Source organism: Artemia franciscana, chromosome 13 (assembly GCF_032884065.1).
Source record: "Artemia franciscana chromosome 13, ASM3288406v1, whole genome shotgun sequence".
In the NCBI taxonomy this organism is placed as follows: Eukaryota; Metazoa; Arthropoda; class Branchiopoda; order Anostraca; family Artemiidae; genus Artemia; species Artemia franciscana.
The window spans coordinates 23,980,653-23,998,903 of record NC_088875.1 but is presented as its reverse complement, the minus strand read 5'-3'; the positions used below and the strand labels follow the sequence as shown (position 1 = coordinate 23,998,903).

Genomic DNA, 18,251 nt, shown 5'->3' with positions numbered 1-18,251 from the left:
GGCTCATATGTTCTTTTATTTGAGACAAATTTTGATAATGCAATTACTTTTGAAAGAGACATAAAGGTGTATTTTCTAACTGCTTTTCTATTTTTATAAAGGGTAAAGTTTTAAATCAAGACAAAATGAGAAAGTTAAGTATAAGTAATAACCACTAATATAAAGGCAAAATCTCTCCAAGCTACGAAAGGGAGGAAAAAATAACTGCAGGTTATCAACAAAAATGGTCTAGTTTAAAATATTTGAAATTAAGAAAGGATCATAGAAGGGGTTTTTGCTCTTTACATGTCTCTAACCAAGATCTATACTTTATATAAACTTGTGCTATTCTCCTTCTTAAATACTCTTCAAAGTAAAATTAAGTTGAGCCCTTTTTTTCAAGAAAAATCTTAGTGTAAATCTAGTAGTGTAAACAGTTAGAGTATATATGAAATTTTGTTGCCCTTGGTTCTCATGGGATTAAGTGTCAATTTTAAGGAAAATCAAAGGTCTTCTGTCGGCGTGGGAGGGGTTTCAAACGGGTGGTAGAAGTTTGTTTTTATACCCAAATATTGGAAATATGTACTTCCTTGTTACCGTAATGCTTTGATTTTATTTGTTTCTTTTTTTCTTCATTGCCCAATTTTTAGGTTTGCTAGTCTTCATTCTTATTATTAATTTTTTTTTTGTTGCAAAAATAAACTTGGCAGTCAATACAGAATAAAGACGAACATTCAAAACCTAGATATTCACTTTTTAAGATTCAAATTCAAATTCAATTCAAATTCATTTTATTTAAAAAACATTCGACGGACAGAGCCGATTATTAGTTTTTATTGTCATACACACACAAAAATTCGTCGACAAGTCAAAATTAACATTCACAAAATTATAATATATACAATTAACAATAATAATTGTCACATACACATGTATTTATTATCGCCATAACAAAGAAAGCTTTTGCTTGTCGTGCAGTATTCATTGGAAATAAAAAGCGTTGTGAAATTAAAATAGCGCTGGCTTTTTTGAAGTATACGTATCTTCGCCGCAGACGCTCAGACACTTAGTCAATTAATCTAAATCATCGCTACTCCAATAGCTACAACCTAGTTAAGAGCAAACCACAACTTAAAAAAAATGTAGTAAGGAATTTTTTTTCAAAAGGCGATGCAGGCAATGATAAATATTATATTTGTTTAACTCAGTACTAAAAGTTTAACGTGAAAGCAATTTTTCTGGAATTTTCAGAAGGTTATTGAACCCCCTCCCCCCCACCTTATAAAAAAATGATGACGAATCAAAATGAAAGTGCACCACTGAAATTGCCATTTCGAAAACCATTTACTGAAAACTTGGCAATCAGGAGTGCCTCCTGATTTTTTTCTGGCGGAGGAGGGGGGGTTCACTAAGGGAATTTCTTTTTGTGGGAGGGGGTAGAGGTTTTTTACCTGTATCTTAGACTAATTTATGAGTCGGGGAAATGTTTTTGTTTTTTGGAGAATTAGTCTTTTTACCTGTATTTTTATTACTCGGGGGACTTTTTCGGGGGGGGGGGGGGCACTTAGGAAATCCGCTTTTTGCTTGGGTGGTACTCATGTGTCTCTTTTTTCTTTTCTTTTTTCCCTGTGGGTGATCGTTTCGAACTAGTTGTCGTTGAATATTGGGAGAAGGCTCATTTGAATGGAACTTGCAATAGCTATTGCCCTCTTTAAGTAACAAACGAGATAATGCCAAGGCGGTGACTCTTTTGCCATTTTATGGCATAAAACTTTCTGTTTTCTTTTGCCAGGGCTAGCAGACTACCACGAGATTGTAGAAAGATGTCTAACTTCTCATTTAAAACTTACTGCTCAGTTCTAAAAGCTTTTTTATAAATTTGTCTTATTAACTTCATTGCAGAGAGCAACTTATGGCACCAAAAAAACGCTCTTTTTGATGCCATTTCCGGAGTGGAAATGGAGTCATTTCACTGGGATGCTATTGTAATCTCCATTTCGAATACCGTCACCGAAGGTTTGCAATCCCCCCTCTTGTCTACTCCCCTACCAGCCCACTTAGTAAGGGAAAACTAAAAACAAGTTTTGAATAAAAGAACTGCCTTATCAAAAAGACTTTTCTTGTGTTTATTTTATTTTCAAGAAACAGTTGAATTTTTATCTGCAGCATCTCTATGATTTTGGCGATAATATACCTTTCGGTCTCTTAATGAGTGTGACAAGGTTGCACATGTCTTGAGGAAACTTTAAGGGAGGTAGGAAATAAAGCCTGTATTTAATGCCCTATCTTAACAAACACTCGTGATGACTACTTTCCAAATTGACGAAAAAAATCCCCTTCGCATAAAAATCATTTGACTGATTTCAGCGTAAATTTCTCCTAGCCGTCTCTACGGATGCATGGAGTGAAGGGCTAAATTGAAATTTCTATTTTTGATTTAAGTTTACCCTTACGGGTAGAAAGCTTTGCATAGGTTTAAGTAGTTTTTCCTATTCAAGCTTGATCACAAAAACAATCCAAATTTTGAATGCTCTCAAGATGACATTTTGCAAGCCGGCTGCGAATAAATTCAAGAATTTTCAAATTTAATGGCATGTGAAAATTCATAATGCCTACTTCAAAGTATTCTTAAAATTGTATACAATTTTGCATTTTATGACAGTTCAATGTTGGAATTAAGCTGTAAGTGTGGATTTTTTTTTTATTTGGTGAAAGCAAAGGAATGTTAAGTTTCTGTTTTAGAATGCAGACTTCATATGAGCCAAATATTCTTATGATTCTCGCTGTGCCCCCCCCCCCCCCCCCAGCTCTCTCTTTCTTTCTCGTCCACACGGCTAAATCTAAGTTAGTACTATCTAATGATGATAAAAGATTAATGAAATGGTAACTAATAAGTTGCTTCGATTCTGGCTTAAATCTTCTTGAGAAAGAAGGATATTGAAAAAATAACTTTTTGTTCAAAAGAATAAAGATTAATTTGAAAATTGGATTACAGTTAGTTTTTATGTTTTCGATGACGGACTTACTGATAAAGGTGGCTGAATGACAATAACGATCATCATGCATATACAATCATTATCTCTCCCATATTTTTTATTGTATTACCTTTGTTGGAGATCTCTAATTTTAATTGTTTCTATCTATTCGTCTCTGCTTTTTCTAGGCGATAGCCAACCATCAGCAGATGAGTATGCAACAATCAGCAGTGAGTTCAAACTCTACTGGACAAAATGGTCATCAGCATGCTCATCCTCATGGACCAGATGGCCACCCAACCCGTTGTATTCGAGCGGGATGCGTTAATCCTGCAGTTTTCAGCCCTGAATGGGATGACGAATACTGTTCCAATGAATGCGTTGTTTCTCATTGCCGGTATGTCTTTTTCATTTAATTAAAAAGAAAAGAAAATTAATATGTAGAGTCTCTGTGTATTGGGTTAATCTTCACCTTGTTAGGATGTCTCGCTTGAAAATCATGGGTACAATGCGAATACCTATAGAACGGGGTATTGGCAATTTAAATGTGCTCTTTTTACATTTTGTCGATAACTTACGACTTTTTTGGTTCTTATATCTTATAGCCACCACACTGAAGAAGTGAAGCTAGGTTAATCTTAATGAAATATACCTAAGTATGATGAAAATAAAATGCTTTAACACCAAAATTATGGAAACTACAATAGAGAACTATGGAAATCAGGCCCCCCAGAACATATTATATTAAATGGTTTCTAACCTAGCTAAAATATTTAATTAAAATATATCTACATTGTAGTGTATATACACTCTCATGTGTTAAGCTGATTATCACCGAGTCCATACTGAAATACAGAAAGAAACCGATTCTGTCAGACCAAGAACTTGGGTGGAATGGCTGTAAGAGTTAAGTGCCGCTTTTTGTTTTATACTCCTAGCATTAAAATCCATGCAATTCCTCAATCGATCCGATTTGCTTTCCAGTTATTCATTAGTTATTAAATTTCATTTTCCCCCTTTTTTCCTTTATGTTTCTTTTGCTGCTAAGTAGTTGTTGCTCATCTTTTTACCCATAAAAAGAAATAAAAAAAATGACAACAGGGACGCAAATGACAACAAAACGAAAATAAAACATGAAACAAAAAAAATAGCCTCTAACACTATACAACCAAAAAAAAAACTAAGGTTGACCCAGTTTGGAATTCATAGTCACAGTGCTTCGTGGATTTGAAAGTATAACAAAAAAAAATCGAAATCACTACAAAAAAGGTGAAATTTAACCTTTAATCATTGGAAAGTTTTAAAGCTTTTAAAGCTTTCACGTTTCAAAACCTGACAAGCTAGCAAGAAAATCAGTCTTGTATCTCTTGTTAGCTGGGGACATGTGGTACCGGCTGGTACTGCTATATGTTCCTTTTAACAAAGTAAGTTAAGAACACCCAAAAGTAAAAGTAATAGAGCTGGAATGGTTACGCAGGCATGTAAATAGATGACGAGGGCTCTAAACCTGCACCCTTTCTATTCCTCCCGAAGCATGAATATTTTTAAATAATTTCTCCTGATATTCCTCATATGTTCCCTATTATTGGCCTATTTTCATCCTATTACTAATTACTCTCCTCTTTCCGAAAATGAACTTGGGTTTATGAGTCTGTCTGCCTATTAAGTAACTAAGTGAGTGTATATATGTTTGTCCCTAGGGTCCATTTATTCATTCTAAGTCAAAGATGAGCACATAGTTGACTACAATTGTACACACTCTGAAAGGGTAATCTCCTCCCATGTTGAAGTGCTCTTTTTCCTTGAAATCCTTTAGAAGACATAGGAATAAAGAATCAAAGCTAAAGAAATGTTTTGTACGGGTTGAAGCTGCATAATTTCTATTTTAATTCATTCATTTGGAATGGTATTTGACACCTTATCTCCTCGGGGAGGGGGGGGTATTCCCTTAGAAGTTGAAACCTCAAGGTAAACCTTGAATACTTGTCGATAAAATGCAGGCCCTTTCTTATAAGATGTTTAATGGGGAGGTGGGGTGGTTTGCTTTTTTCTTTTTTTTACTCAAAGCAAAAACGTCTGAGTACTTAAACAAAATTAAAAATAATTTTTTTTTCTTTGTTTTTCAGGGATGTGTTCAACGCGTGGGTTGCATCAAATCAAGCCCAAGGAGGTAACAGTTACCCTGCTCCTGTGAAATAAATTGATGAAGCCTGTTTCTTCAACAAGTTTATATTATTAACTTGATATTATGCCATATAATGAATTTAGCTTAGGATATCGAAGTATTTCCAGGGGCCCCACCAGGATTCCCGAAAGTCGACTGGCTAGCATCAAGATGGGTATCGTTATGTCATGTGTTACAACTTTTCTTAAAATTGCTCTGAGATTCAGTGGTTTAAAGCGTATCAACTTTACGGTTTTAGTCCGAAACAAATATTTTTGAATTCGTCGTTTTTGAAGAAGTTTTTATTCCAATTTGACTTACATCTTGCCTCGCATGTATTTTGGCTTAATATTTAGGATATATGAAGATAAAATACATTTCAATTTTCAGAATGGATCTCATCAGCGAAACTGCTAAACTTTTTTTTTCGTTCAAAAATGGAACGAAATTAGCCACAAATAAACATGGGGGTCCTAAACAGACCAGTAAGTCATTAAACAGAAAGAGAAGAAGCGATAATTACTTCATATAAAAGTACTAACACAAACTACTCAAACAGTTACAAAGCAAAAGAAGAAAAAAGGGGAAACGGTAATGTTTCCCCTCAATGTTTCCCCGTAATGTTTTGAAAAATATACAAAATTAACAGTATGAGACGTCACAATAAGTTAGGTGGCGTAAAAAAAGAAAAGGAAATGACCTAGCTGACGAGATGCTTGATGAGAAATGGGCCCAATTTTTTTTATCTTATTTCGTGGACCTCATTGAGGGAACAAAAGCTTGGGAAAAAACTAATAAATGACCTAACACTCCCTCTCTCTTTCCCCTACCTCAATCTCTTCCTTTCTTTCTCATCCTCTCTTTCTCTCGTCACCGCATTTCTAGCGTTCAGGGAGAATATCTTAGGTCTTAGATTCGGTGATTAGCTAAAGCGGATACGCAAACACTTGACCGATTAGTACCGCGATTAGTTTTTCTAGTCGGGGTCATCTCATGTGGGGGCAGCTGGAGGAAGGTATAGGATGTCTGAAAAAATTAACGGTATGACTCTTAGAATTCTTTGAATTTACTTTGATATCTGAAGTTCTCGCTTCCACTATTACAGCTATGACTATTTCGAGGGGATGAATTGTAATACCTTTATAGCGAATTGCCAAAATAGATAAATCATCTGTTGAGTTGAACTGAATCTAAACTTATGACCATACTAAAACAAGCTATGCCAGTTACTTATTAATTTAGTAATTGTTTAAAAGCCTACCAATTAACATATTACTGATTTTATGGGCTAGCCAGAAATAATTTTGAACCACATATTCAGTTTCTCCAGGTTTAATAGGGGCGAGCTGACATAATTAATATTATTTGTGATGCCGGGTCCCTATTAATTCGACACCCTTCCCTGTATTATGGGTGGCAGCAATGCCTCCTCCCCTTGGACGGGCCCTTGACATATTATGTGAATTTATCTGATGCGTTCCAAATGGACTTTAACAAAGCCGATTTGTTCTGGGTATGCAAAATCAGTTATGCGGTTTCATTATGGTTTCGATTTATTGTGTTTTATTAGTGAAAGTGAAAAGTGGAGACAATTTACTATTGAGAACTGTAGTTCTTGTTAATTGTTTACTTATATTATAACGGTGCTATTGTTTTAATTTGTACTAGACATTTTTTTTTGTAATATTGCAAGTGTATAACTACTTAGTGTTTCATACTGTTTAAGTTACATAACATTTATTCTATACGACAATAATTAATTTGCTGTTGATACATTTCCTGTACAGTTTTGTCAATAGAAAAAAAAATACAATCTCAGTGTAATAGTTTTACCGTTTTTATCGTATTTTATTTAGACAATATCTTATTTTGGAAAAAAATTATTAATCTCGTTTTTCCAGTGACAGGTGGTTTTAGGCAAGTAAGTTTTAGCTGCCAAAACCCATAGTGTATGTTAAACCATCTACGATAGGGGGACAACAACAAAGTTTAACTTTTACGGGTAGAACGTTTGAAAATACGTTGTGATGTTCGAAGTCGTAGCGGTAAAGGTCGGAATGTACAGCTTTAAATATATTGTAAAAGAAGTAAAATGTAAAGAGAGGCATTATGTAACGTTTCCCTATATATATATATATATATATATATATATATATATATATATATATATATATATATATATATATATATATATATATAGCTCGAAATATGGTATTTTTATTAGAAGATTTTAACACCCAGGTTGGTAGAAAAAGTCATAGATGATATCCTAGCCTAGTTAAATTTGGTGTCTGAAAGAAAACATTAATGGCTACAGACTGCTGCAATTCTGCAGGTATAACAATCTAGTTACAACCAACACAGTATTTGGTCATAAAATTACTCATAAGTTAACATGGTATTCACAGGATGGTAAGACAGACAACCACATTGATTGTTTTATTGTAAACCGAAGGCTGGCAGGATCAATACAAGAAACTAGGGTATATAGGAGTGTTGATATTGATGTTAGAAGTAAAGATCACCATCTAGCAGTGTCTAGGGTTAATTTAAAGCTGAAATTTCGGAAGGGTAACTATCTTCCGGGAAGTTATGATGTTGGTAGACTCCAGGATGAGAATTTGAGAGAAACTTTCCTGGAACAGTTGAATACTAAACTAGTGAGTTTAAACTTTGATAAAGTAGAAGATGGATAGAATAATTTTAGAAAAATAACTTGTGAAGTTGCTGATGGTGTCGTAGTGGAAAAAGTTAGGAATACGGCTAGGAATATTAGTGAAAAGGCTTAATGTTTAATAAAGAGGAGAAGGGGCTTGCACAAGAATTATGTGAGTGTTCGATCTTATGAAAATAGGAAGAATGTAAAGAAAGTGGAGAAAGCATTAAAATACGAACTAAGGAGATGTGAAGTGGGTACCAGGGGTAAAATTGTCGAGGATCTGGAAGATGCAGCTAAACGGCATAATAGTAAAATATTGTACTGGTTGGTATGTTAACAAATCAAGAAGGAGTAGTCAATCTGGACTTGCCCTGCTTAAAGATTGGAACGAGGTCACAATTAGTGGTAAGGAAAGAGTTAAGGAGAACGGCAGAATATTTTTAGAATGTGCTAAACAATCTGTTTAAAAAGTTTTAAACGGTTGAATGTGAAAAAGTTCGTGACACCTTGGATGTGCGGGAAAATTTATTTTGTGAGGAACAGTTAGCGACAGCGCTAAAAGGATTGACAAATAATGAGGTGTCAAGTGCTTATAGTGTGGTAAACGAGTTTTTGAAACATGGTGGCTATAAGGTTAGAAATAAGCCACTGAAGATTGTGAATATGGTTAATGAAAAGGGGAAGTAGGCCTACCTAGCGATTTTAAGAAAGCCCTAATTAAACCCCTGTATAAGAAAGTTCTTAGAGTGAGTGTGGTAGTTATAGAGGTATTAAACTGGTCTCTGTAGGTAACAAATTACTTAGTATGATGATACTTTTCAGTCTGAGAGATAATATGAAAAAAACTTCGTTTTCTTAAAGAGTTAAAGAGGCTGCGTCCCAAAGCCGAACCTTAAAACGTACAGGAATTAGAAGAGGCAGTTGGGGGGCTGCCGCCCCCCAAACCCCCAGCTTTTAAAGACTCTTTTGTACAGGTTTTTTTTTGTGGGGGGACTTCATTGTTACTAATTACTAGTTTCGGCGCAATGGTTCTCCTGTCCTCTTGTGTTTAACATTTTTCGAAGTTATTCCATTATTCATTCATTTCAATTTTTTGTTAATTAAAAGAGGGCCTTTCCGAAGCCAAGAGCGGGGGGTTAGCAAAAAAACAAAAAGCCTGTACAAAAGAGTCTTTAAAAGCTGGGGGTTTGGGGGGCGGCAGCCCCCCAACTGCCTCTTCTAATTCCTGTACGTTTTAAGGCTCGACTTTGGGACGCAGCCTGTTTAACTCTTTAAGAAAACGAAGTTTTTTTCATATTATTTCTGTACGTTTTTCTACAATCCATGGTGGATGTAATTTAATAATTCCTGTACTCCTTGTACAGGAATTAGGAGAGGAACTTGGGTGGCTGCCCCCCCCCCGCTTTTAAATCATTGTATAAAATAGAAAAAAATAGATAGAATGACCGAAATGTTTCTTTTGCTCATAAGAAGCTAATATTCTGTTATCTCTCAAATGATAAGCTGTCCAGGTGTTATCAAAATTTTTTTGATGTTGTGAAAAAAAACCGCCCGTAAGGGACTTGAACCCTTGACCCGAGGATTAAAAGTCTCACGCTCTACCAAATGAGCTAATAACTTGCATATGTGTAAATATAACTTCTCAATAACTTTTAAAAATTTCAAATTAACATGAGCTCTTATGGAGAGAAATCCGTTAATTAAATAGCTATTGCGTGGTTTCTGGAAAACAGGGAAGGAGTTATCGGATCGAGCTGAGATTTCGCGGATAAGCTCCTGGGCCGTAGGGGACCTTAACTTGTAAATTTCAGTCCGATCGGACAACGTTCAAAGGGGGGGGGTGGAGGGTCGAAACTTTCGGGGGGTTAAGATTTTCCTACGAAACTTTCCAGGAAAATTACTCGGAGAATTCCGCATCGAATGAGTCTTCGTACACCCAGATCCGATGTCGGATGTGACCTGTAGGCGTCTAGAAAAAAAAGTAAATGAATTTTAAGTGGCTATGCGCGGTTTCTGGAAAACAGGGAAGGAGTTATCGGATCAAGCTGAAATTTCGCGGATAAGCTCCTGGGCCCTAGGGGACCTTAACTTGTGAATTTCAGCCCGATCGGACAACGTTAAAGGAGGGCTGGGGTTGACGGGTCGAAACTTTCGGCCAGATTTTCCCCATGAAGGAAAAGTTGGAGGGGGATGAAATTTTGCAGGTTTCTTAGTTGGAGCTCGGGCTACGAAATGCATCCCTCCCCATCCCTCTGCGACCACTGGAACCGAAGATCGCTTAACATTGTCGTGTGTCGCCTCTTTATAGAGGCACGAGTGTGCCTCCTTGATGCTTGAGACAAAGTTTTAAGAGAAGAACAGTGCTGTTTTACGAAGCGTAGTGAATGTGTCGATCAAATTTTCTTTCTGAGGATAAAATATTGATATGTGTCTGAGTACAAAAAAATACCGTTAGTCCTCAGTTTTATAGACTATGAGCAAGCTTTCGATTCAGCTGATAGAACAGCTTTAACGAAGGAATTTTCCTTGTATGGTATACCAGACAAATACATTAAAATGATTAGTGCTGTGTACGAGAGCAACACTGCTCTGGTTAAGGCAGGAAATGAAGTTAGTAGCTGGTTTCGTATTAAATCAGGAGTTTGTCCGGATTGTGTTCTATCGCCATTTCAATGGATCATTTTGATGGAATCCGTCTTAAAGAGCACAGGAAAGGCAATAGGAGAACACGGAATCAAATAGGGAAGACAATCTTTCTTGGACCTAGATTATGCTGATGATTAAAGCATCTTAGATGAAAGTGTGAGCAAAATGAAAGAGCTTTCTTAGGTTTTGCGAGTTCACGGTGGTCGAAGAGGTTTGAAAATTATTGTTAAGAAGACTATGTAGTTAAGGCTAGGAATAAGTGAAGATCAAAAGTTGACGTTGGGTAACAAAAAGATTGATCAAGTAGAGAGCCTAAGGACGATGTTGGCACAATATATTATTTGTTCTTTGGTTTAGACCAGGGCATTTCGTATAGAAGGAGTTGCCGTAGGAACTTCGAAAGCGGCTTATTTTACTAGAAATTGAGAGGACTAGTGCCGTTTTTAATAGTCAAAATGATAGGAGGGAAAATAGCCCCCCCCACGCCCATCTTTTCCTCAAACATCCAATCAAATTTGAGATTGTCATTTAGTTCAACGTAGTTGAAAGTTCTGAATATTATGTCTCTGAGGATGACAATCCTCCCCCCCACCACAGCCCTCAGAGCAAGGGTTTTACGAAAATAGCGACGAAGACCACACTGCTTTTCCATAACAAACAAACGCAAAGTAGAAACAATAGGGGAATTCTTTTCAATCCAGCGGAAATAAATTCAGTATTTAGTGGACATTTCGGCCCCATGTCCAAGGGCCCTTCGACATAGGGCCAAAATATCCACTGAATTGATTTCCACGGTCTTGAAAAGAATTTCCCTATTGTTTCTACTTTGTGTTTGCTAGCAAGGGTTTTCAGTTATGCCCTAGGGACATGTAAGATATTTTTTATAGAAAGGGTGGTCGTACTGTAGATTTGTAACTAGAAGTTCTAGGGCCCTTTTTAAGAGTCAAAGGGCAGCTAACCCCCCTCTCCGTGCACTTTGTATTTTCTCAAATTACATCCAATAAAAAAATTTGGAGATAACAATTTTATTCAAAATAGTTCAAAAATAATATAAAAGGGCTTTGGAGTTGAAAGAAACCCCTAGAGCCTGAGGGCAAGGGTTGTAAGCTATCCCCCGTGGTATTTAATGTGTATATGGAATACTTGGTTGTATGAACTATAGAAGAGACTCATTTGGCTGGAAATTAAAAGTTCCAGTTCCCTGTTTAGATTCAAAAGTGATGGCGGAGGGATCTAGTCTCCCTTACTATTCTCTCTTTCACTAAACGCATATGACTGAAATTCTGCTATTGTCATTTTGTTTAAAATATTCAAAGAACATATAACAATGCTTCCAGGGTTGAACCGCCTCCCCCCTAAAGCCCTTGGGCAAGGGCTATAAGTTATGCCCTTGGAGCATATAATGTTCTGATAGAATGGGTGGTCCTATAAAAACTTCAAATCGAATTATTTGATATGAAATCGGATGACAGGGTCCTTTTTAAGAGTCAAAAGTGATTTGACAGCAACTAACCCGCCGTGCCCATCATTTCCCGAGACACATCCAATCAAAATTTTGATATAGAAATTATGTTCAGCGTAGTTAAAAGGTCCAGAAATTTTGTCTTAGAGGATGACATCCCTCCCCCCAAAAGGCCTCAGAGCAAGGGTTGTGAGTTATGCCCTGAGGGCATAGAAGGTATTAATGAAAAGGGTAATATTATAAGCTTCGGAGGGGACTCATTTGATTGGGTAACGAAAGTTCTGGTGCCCTTTTTAACAGTCAAAGGGATCAGAGGGCAGTTACAACCACCCTTCGTCTTTTCCTGAAATGTATCCAATAGAAATTTTGAGATAGTCATTCTATTCAAATTAGTCCAATATCATATAACAAGGTTTTTGGAGTGGGTACACTCCACTAAAGTATAGGTGTGGGAGTTGTAAGTTATTCCCCAGTGTTATTTATGGTTTTTATAGAAATGATGGTTAGTTGACTAACTGAAACTGGTTTTTTCAGATCAAGAACTTGAGAGCTTGAGAGTGTTCTGAATAATTAACAAGTGCCATTTACAGATAGCAATCTTAAGGGATCCACTGACCCAAACAGAAGTTTTCCTTTCGATCTTTTGTCTCTTAAAAAAACCTAACGTCTGTTTTTAGTTTGTCCTTAGTCTGAAATTGCCATCTATAAATTACTTTTGTTTGTTTCCATCATTTTCATCAAATATAAATAAACAAGGATTTGACTTAATAGAATCTAGTTTAAAGAAAATCACAAGGTTTTTCTGGTAGGATTTTGAAATTCTAAAGATCTTTGGAACTAATAATACTGGATATAATTTTGGTGCCATAACTATAGGAGAGTGGATGTTCTGAAGGAAACACAACAAGAGCCAAAAGATTCAATATATTCAATTGCCAAAATGAAATGAAAATATTCAATTGCCAAAAGACTCCAGATGGGTCCAAAATATTCCTTAATCATTGTTGCATCATATTTGCACAATAGAGGGGGTTTTGGTAGGATTTTGAAATTCTAAAGATCTTTGGAACTAATAATACTGGGTATAATTTTGGTGCCATAACTATAGGAGAGTGGATGTTCTGAAGGAAACACAACAAGAGCCAAAAGATTCAATATATTCAATTGCCAAAATGAAATGAAAATATTCAATTGCCAAAAGACTCCAAATGGGTCCAAAATATTCCTTAATCATTGTTGCATCATTTTTTTTTCTAAACTGGCTACAAAGAAAGAAGAATTCTTGGTAAAATTCTAGTTAATGTACTTCTTTATATCTTGGAAAAGACTTAGGTTAGGAAAATGAAACTTTTAGGGATGGGTCTACAGGCTGAAGTATGTCCTGTGAAGGTATATTGAAGTATCTACCTCTACTCCTTATCCCTCTAGAGGACCCTGACCTTTGATGACCTTTAAAAATATGTGTGTTATAAAAGTGAAACCTTGCAAAATAGATCTTCTGCTCAATTGAAGTACAACAAAATTGTTTTCAGCTTCATAACTTTGCTAAATCCCATTTTATAAGTTTTTAAAGATATACAAATGTATTTCCTAAATTTTGAAAAAAAAACATTGATATGGCTCAAAATTCTACTCAAATAACTGGAATTGTATTTTCAGAACTATAGGTAAAGAAAAAGCAGTAAAATTCTAGTTAATTGACTTCTTGCTATCTTGGAAAGGGTTCAGGTTAGGAAAATGAAACTTTTGGGGATGGTTCTACAGCCTAAAGTATGTCCCAGGATGGTATTTTAAAGTACCTGCCTCTGCTCCTTCTCCCTCTAGAGGGTCCTGAAATTTGCCTACATGACAGGTCTATACCTATTGAAATATTGACAAAACAACGTTTTACCTTAATTTTCAGTTACTAAATTCTAGTTGATTGACTTTTGGTTATCTTGAAAAGGGGTTAGGTTAGGAAAGTGAAACTTTCAGGGATGAGTCTAAAGGCTAAAATATGTCCTGGGAAGGTATTTTGAAATATCCACCTGTACTCCTTCTCCCTCTAGAGGGTACTGACCTTCAGAAATATATGTGTTATAAAAGTGAAACCTTGCAAAATAGATAATAAAGAACAAAAAAATTGTTTTCAGCTTTACAACTTTGCTCAATCCAATTTATGAGGTTTTAAAGATATACAAATACATTTCCAAAATTTGAAAAAAACAACATTGATATGGCTCAGAATTATACTCAAATAACAGGAATTGCATTTTCAGAACTAAAGACAGAGAAAAGGCAACTGGTAACTAAAAATTAAGGTAAAATGTTGTTTTGTCAAAATTTCAATAGGTATAGACCTGTCATGGAGGTGAATTTCAGGGCCCCCTAGAGGGAGAAGGAGTAGATGTGGGTACTTCAAAATACCTTCCTGGGACATACTTTAGCCTTTAGACCCATCCCTGAATGTTTCATTTTCTTAACCTAACCCCTTTCTGAGATAGCCAAAAGTCAATCAACTGGAATTTTACCCATTTTTTTTAATGCTATATGACCAACAAGCACTGATTTTCGATGGTTAAGTTGGATAAATAAATTTTATTTTGCCATTTTCTTTGATGCCTTGACACCAAATTTTCAATTGAAGTATATGTTTTTGGTCATTTTTGAAAAAAATAATTCTACATTTTCTCTGCTTATGGTTAGGTTAGGTCAAAAAGTGCTCAAATTTGAATTGGTAAAAGAAGCAATTATTATATTTTTATAGAACATAAAAAAAGGCATCAAGTGGTATGTTCACTTTATTGATAAGTTAATTATATGAACTGTGAAATATTTACCAAGTAATGTAAACCCAAAATATGGAATGTTTAATGTTGGCTAATAGCCTAAGATTATATTTGGCCTGGTTTGGCTGGGATGGTAATTGTCACAATATCAACCATTATAACCATAATAATGATTGACTTATTCACCATAAAGTAAAGATTAGCCTATGCTATAGTAAAAAATTAAATTAAAGAAACTAAACATACAAAGAAAAAAATCACCTAAATAAGCTTCAAAAAAAATGTTGCTTATTCAGGGTTGCTTTCATCACTGACTTCTCACAAATGGTAAAACTCTAGTTTAGCTGGCCTGCTTTTTGCTATCTTGGAAAGGGGTTAGGTTAGAAAAATGAAACTTTTAGTAATGAATCCAGGGCCAAAAACATACTTTGGGAAGGTTGCCCATTGCCCAAGGGCGCCAGCAGAAAATTTTCCAGGTGGGAGGGCAAACACCTAAATGTTACTGGTGGTTGGGTGACAGAGAATATAGTTCAGGAAATTTTTGGTGCACTAAGTCTGCAAACTAAGATTAGATTATTAGAAGCTACAGTGATGACAGTAGTCAAATATGGCTCTTAAGCATAGGTTCTCCAAGAAGCAGATGAAAATTTAATAGAAGTTTTCTAGAGAAATTGCCTACAGGTTGTTCTGGGTACCCAGGTGACTTACTGTATTTCAAACAGTAGGTTGTATGAAAAATGTGGTTCAATCCTGCTTTCTAGGGCTATAATGGAAGAAAGGTTGAGATGGCTAGGCCATGTTCTCTGGATGAAAGATGACAGATTGCTGAAAATTATTATTTTTGGCCAACTGTCTAGGGCTACATGGAAAGCAGGTTGTCCTCATCAGTGCTGGGAGGATATCATAAATAAAGATTTAAAGGAAATGGGAACTTCATGGGAGGGTGTAAAGAGGGAGGCCTTGAATAGATTAGGTTAGAGGAGGAGCATGCATAGCTGTGTTGGCCTCAGGCAGCTTGGTGCTGCAGTGAGTTATTAGTAGTAGTAGTTATAATGAGGGGAGCGAGTCATCTTTTAGGTGGGGTAGGATAGATTCCTAAAAAAAAAGTATATTTTAATGGACAAATTGCTTACTCTTCATGAGGTTTCAGATAGATGTTGAAAGAGGTTGGGTGGGAGTAGGGGTTAAGTAAATTGTTTCTCTGTGCAGCTAAAATGTCACATTTCCATATCTACCAGCACAGAGATCAAAATGGCAAGGCATCTTCACCCCACTAGGAAACCTCTTGGGGATGGCAAACATTGCTAGAAACCTAGTTTTCAGAAATTTTAAATAGTGTTATTTTCTTTTTCTGTTTATATGAAGTACTTTAATGTATTTAAAGAAATGCATATAATGTATTTATTGTTAAGAAAATCCTATTGTAGAGGTTGTGATGGCTTCAGTTATGTAGAAGGTCAAAAGTCTCACAGAATTTCCATCCATAAAAACAATAATACTCTTTTTCATCCAACCAAAATTCTTTAGTAGTAATATTAATAAGGACTTTTTACCAAAGTTACTATTCACCACTAATTATAGCACTTGGTATTTACCAAGTGACATATTGCAATTTCTGTCAGTCCTGGTTTTGCTAGTTTGGGCACTTCCAGATAAGCTAGGACAATGAAGTTTGAAAGGCACATCAAAATAGTTGTTTCCCCAATTTAACCATCTGGGGGAGAGTGGGTAGATGGTTAATTCAGAAAAATTAGAACAAATGATGTATTTTTAATGTGCAAATGGGTGATCAGGTCTTAACGAAATTTGATATTTAGAAGGATATTGTGTCTCAGAGCTGTCATTTAAAATCCCCACCAAATACAGTAACATTGGGGGGGGGGGGGTTGGAGGAGGAAACCTGAAATCTTGGAAAATGCTTTGAGTAGAGGAATCAGGATGAAACTTGGTGGGAAAAATAAGTACAAGTCCTAGATACTTTATTGACATAACAGGAATGGATCTGCTCTCTTTGAGGGGGTTAAGGGGGGAGAGTTAATTCTGAAAAATAAGAGAAAATGAGGTATTTATAACTTATGAAGGAGTGATCAGATCTTAATGAAAATCTGATATTTAGAAGGAACTTGTAACTCAGGTCTCTTTATTTTAAATTCTGACTGGATCCAGTGTCATGTTGGATCCATGAACTTGGTGGAAAGAATAAGCACAAGTCATATATATATGATTGACATAACCAGACCAGATCCACTCTCTTTGGGGGAGTTGAGGGGGGCACCTAATTTGGTCATTTGGAGAAATTAGAAAAATGAGGTATTTTTAACTTACAAATGGGCAATTGGATCTTAATGAAATTTAATATTTAGAAGGATCTTGTGTCTCAGAGCTCTTATTTTAGAGCCTGACTAGATCCAGTGATGTTGGGGGAGTTGGAGGAGGAAACTGGAAATCTTGGAAAATGCTTAGAATGGAGAGATCCATGATTGACATAACCAGACTGGATTGGCTCCCTTTGGGGGAGTTAATTTGCAGAAATAGAAAAGAAATAGGAAGAGATTAGGATGAAAGTTGGTGGGAAGAATAAGCACATGTCCTAGATACATTATTGACATAACTGGACTGGATCCGCTCTCTTTGGGGTAGTTGGTGGGGGGATTTACTAGTTTGGACACTTCCAGATAAGCTAGGACAATGAAAGTTAGCAGGCATATCAGAGACCAGAGTATATTAAATTGGAAATAGTCTCTTCCCTGATTTGACTATCTTGGGGGGGGGGGGGCAAGCAAACAAAATAGTTGAGGAGAATTTTATTTACCAATAAAATAAATGATTGTTCTTCTTAAGTATGGCTTGTGGTCTAAGGGTATGATTCTCACTTAAGTTGCAAGAGGTCCCAGGTTCGAATCCCAGGCCTGCCCAATTTTTACATGAAGAAGATCCAAACTAGAGGATCCATATATCAATTCCTGAAAGTTGGCAGGCATATTGGGGACCTGACCAGATTAAATTAGAAATTGTCACTTCCCCAATTTGACCATCTGGGGGGAGTGGAAGGATGGTTAATACAGAAAAATTAGAAAAAACGAGATACTTTTAACTTATAAATAGGTCATTGGATCTTAATGAAATTTGATATTTAGAAGGACCACATGTCTCAGAGCTCTTATTTTAAATCCCAATCGGATCTGGTGACATTTTGGAGAGTTGGAGGGGGAAACTAGAAATCTTGGAAAACGCTGAGAGTGGAAAGATCATAACAAAACTTACTGGGAAGAAGCTCTTGGCATGTGCCTCTTCTGATTTTGTCACAAGTGTCATATGAGCTCTTGGGTCATGTTTTTTAAGTATATTCAAATTTCGTCCAAAATTGATATTGCAAGTTTAAATGTAGTATGGTACTAATCAACATACAATTATTATTTACACATTTTAAAAATAATTAACCAGGGATAAGGGACCCTTACCTCAAATTATGTCTTGGTTAGGCCTGAGTATGGTTTGGAAAGCAATCAGAAATTAAATAAAAAAGAGCTTTTTGAAAGCAAAGAACAGATTTGAAACATATTTGAACAGATTTTTGTTTATATGAAGGGGGCTGTCT

General features: G+C 35.9%; 1 protein-coding gene across 4 annotated transcripts in view; it reads left to right on the top strand.

Moving 5' to 3' along the window:
• Nucleotides 1–6,948, top strand: part of LOC136034691 (TOX high mobility group box family member 3-like) — a 138,263-nt gene extending 131,315 nt beyond the window's left edge. For 3 of the 4 annotated variants that reach the window (XM_065716019.1, XM_065716016.1, XM_065716018.1), the window contains exons 9-10: nt 3,143–3,351; nt 5,081–6,948. In XM_065716019.1, the coding sequence (XP_065572091.1) occupies nt 3,143–3,351; nt 5,081–5,153 (282 nt within the window). In that variant the 3' untranslated portion in view covers nt 5,154–6,948. The remainder of the gene's footprint in view (nt 1–3,142; nt 3,352–5,080) is intronic. The other variant, XM_065716017.1, reaches the window with a different exon arrangement.
• The last annotated feature ends 11,303 nt before the right edge of the window (nt 6,949–18,251 follow it).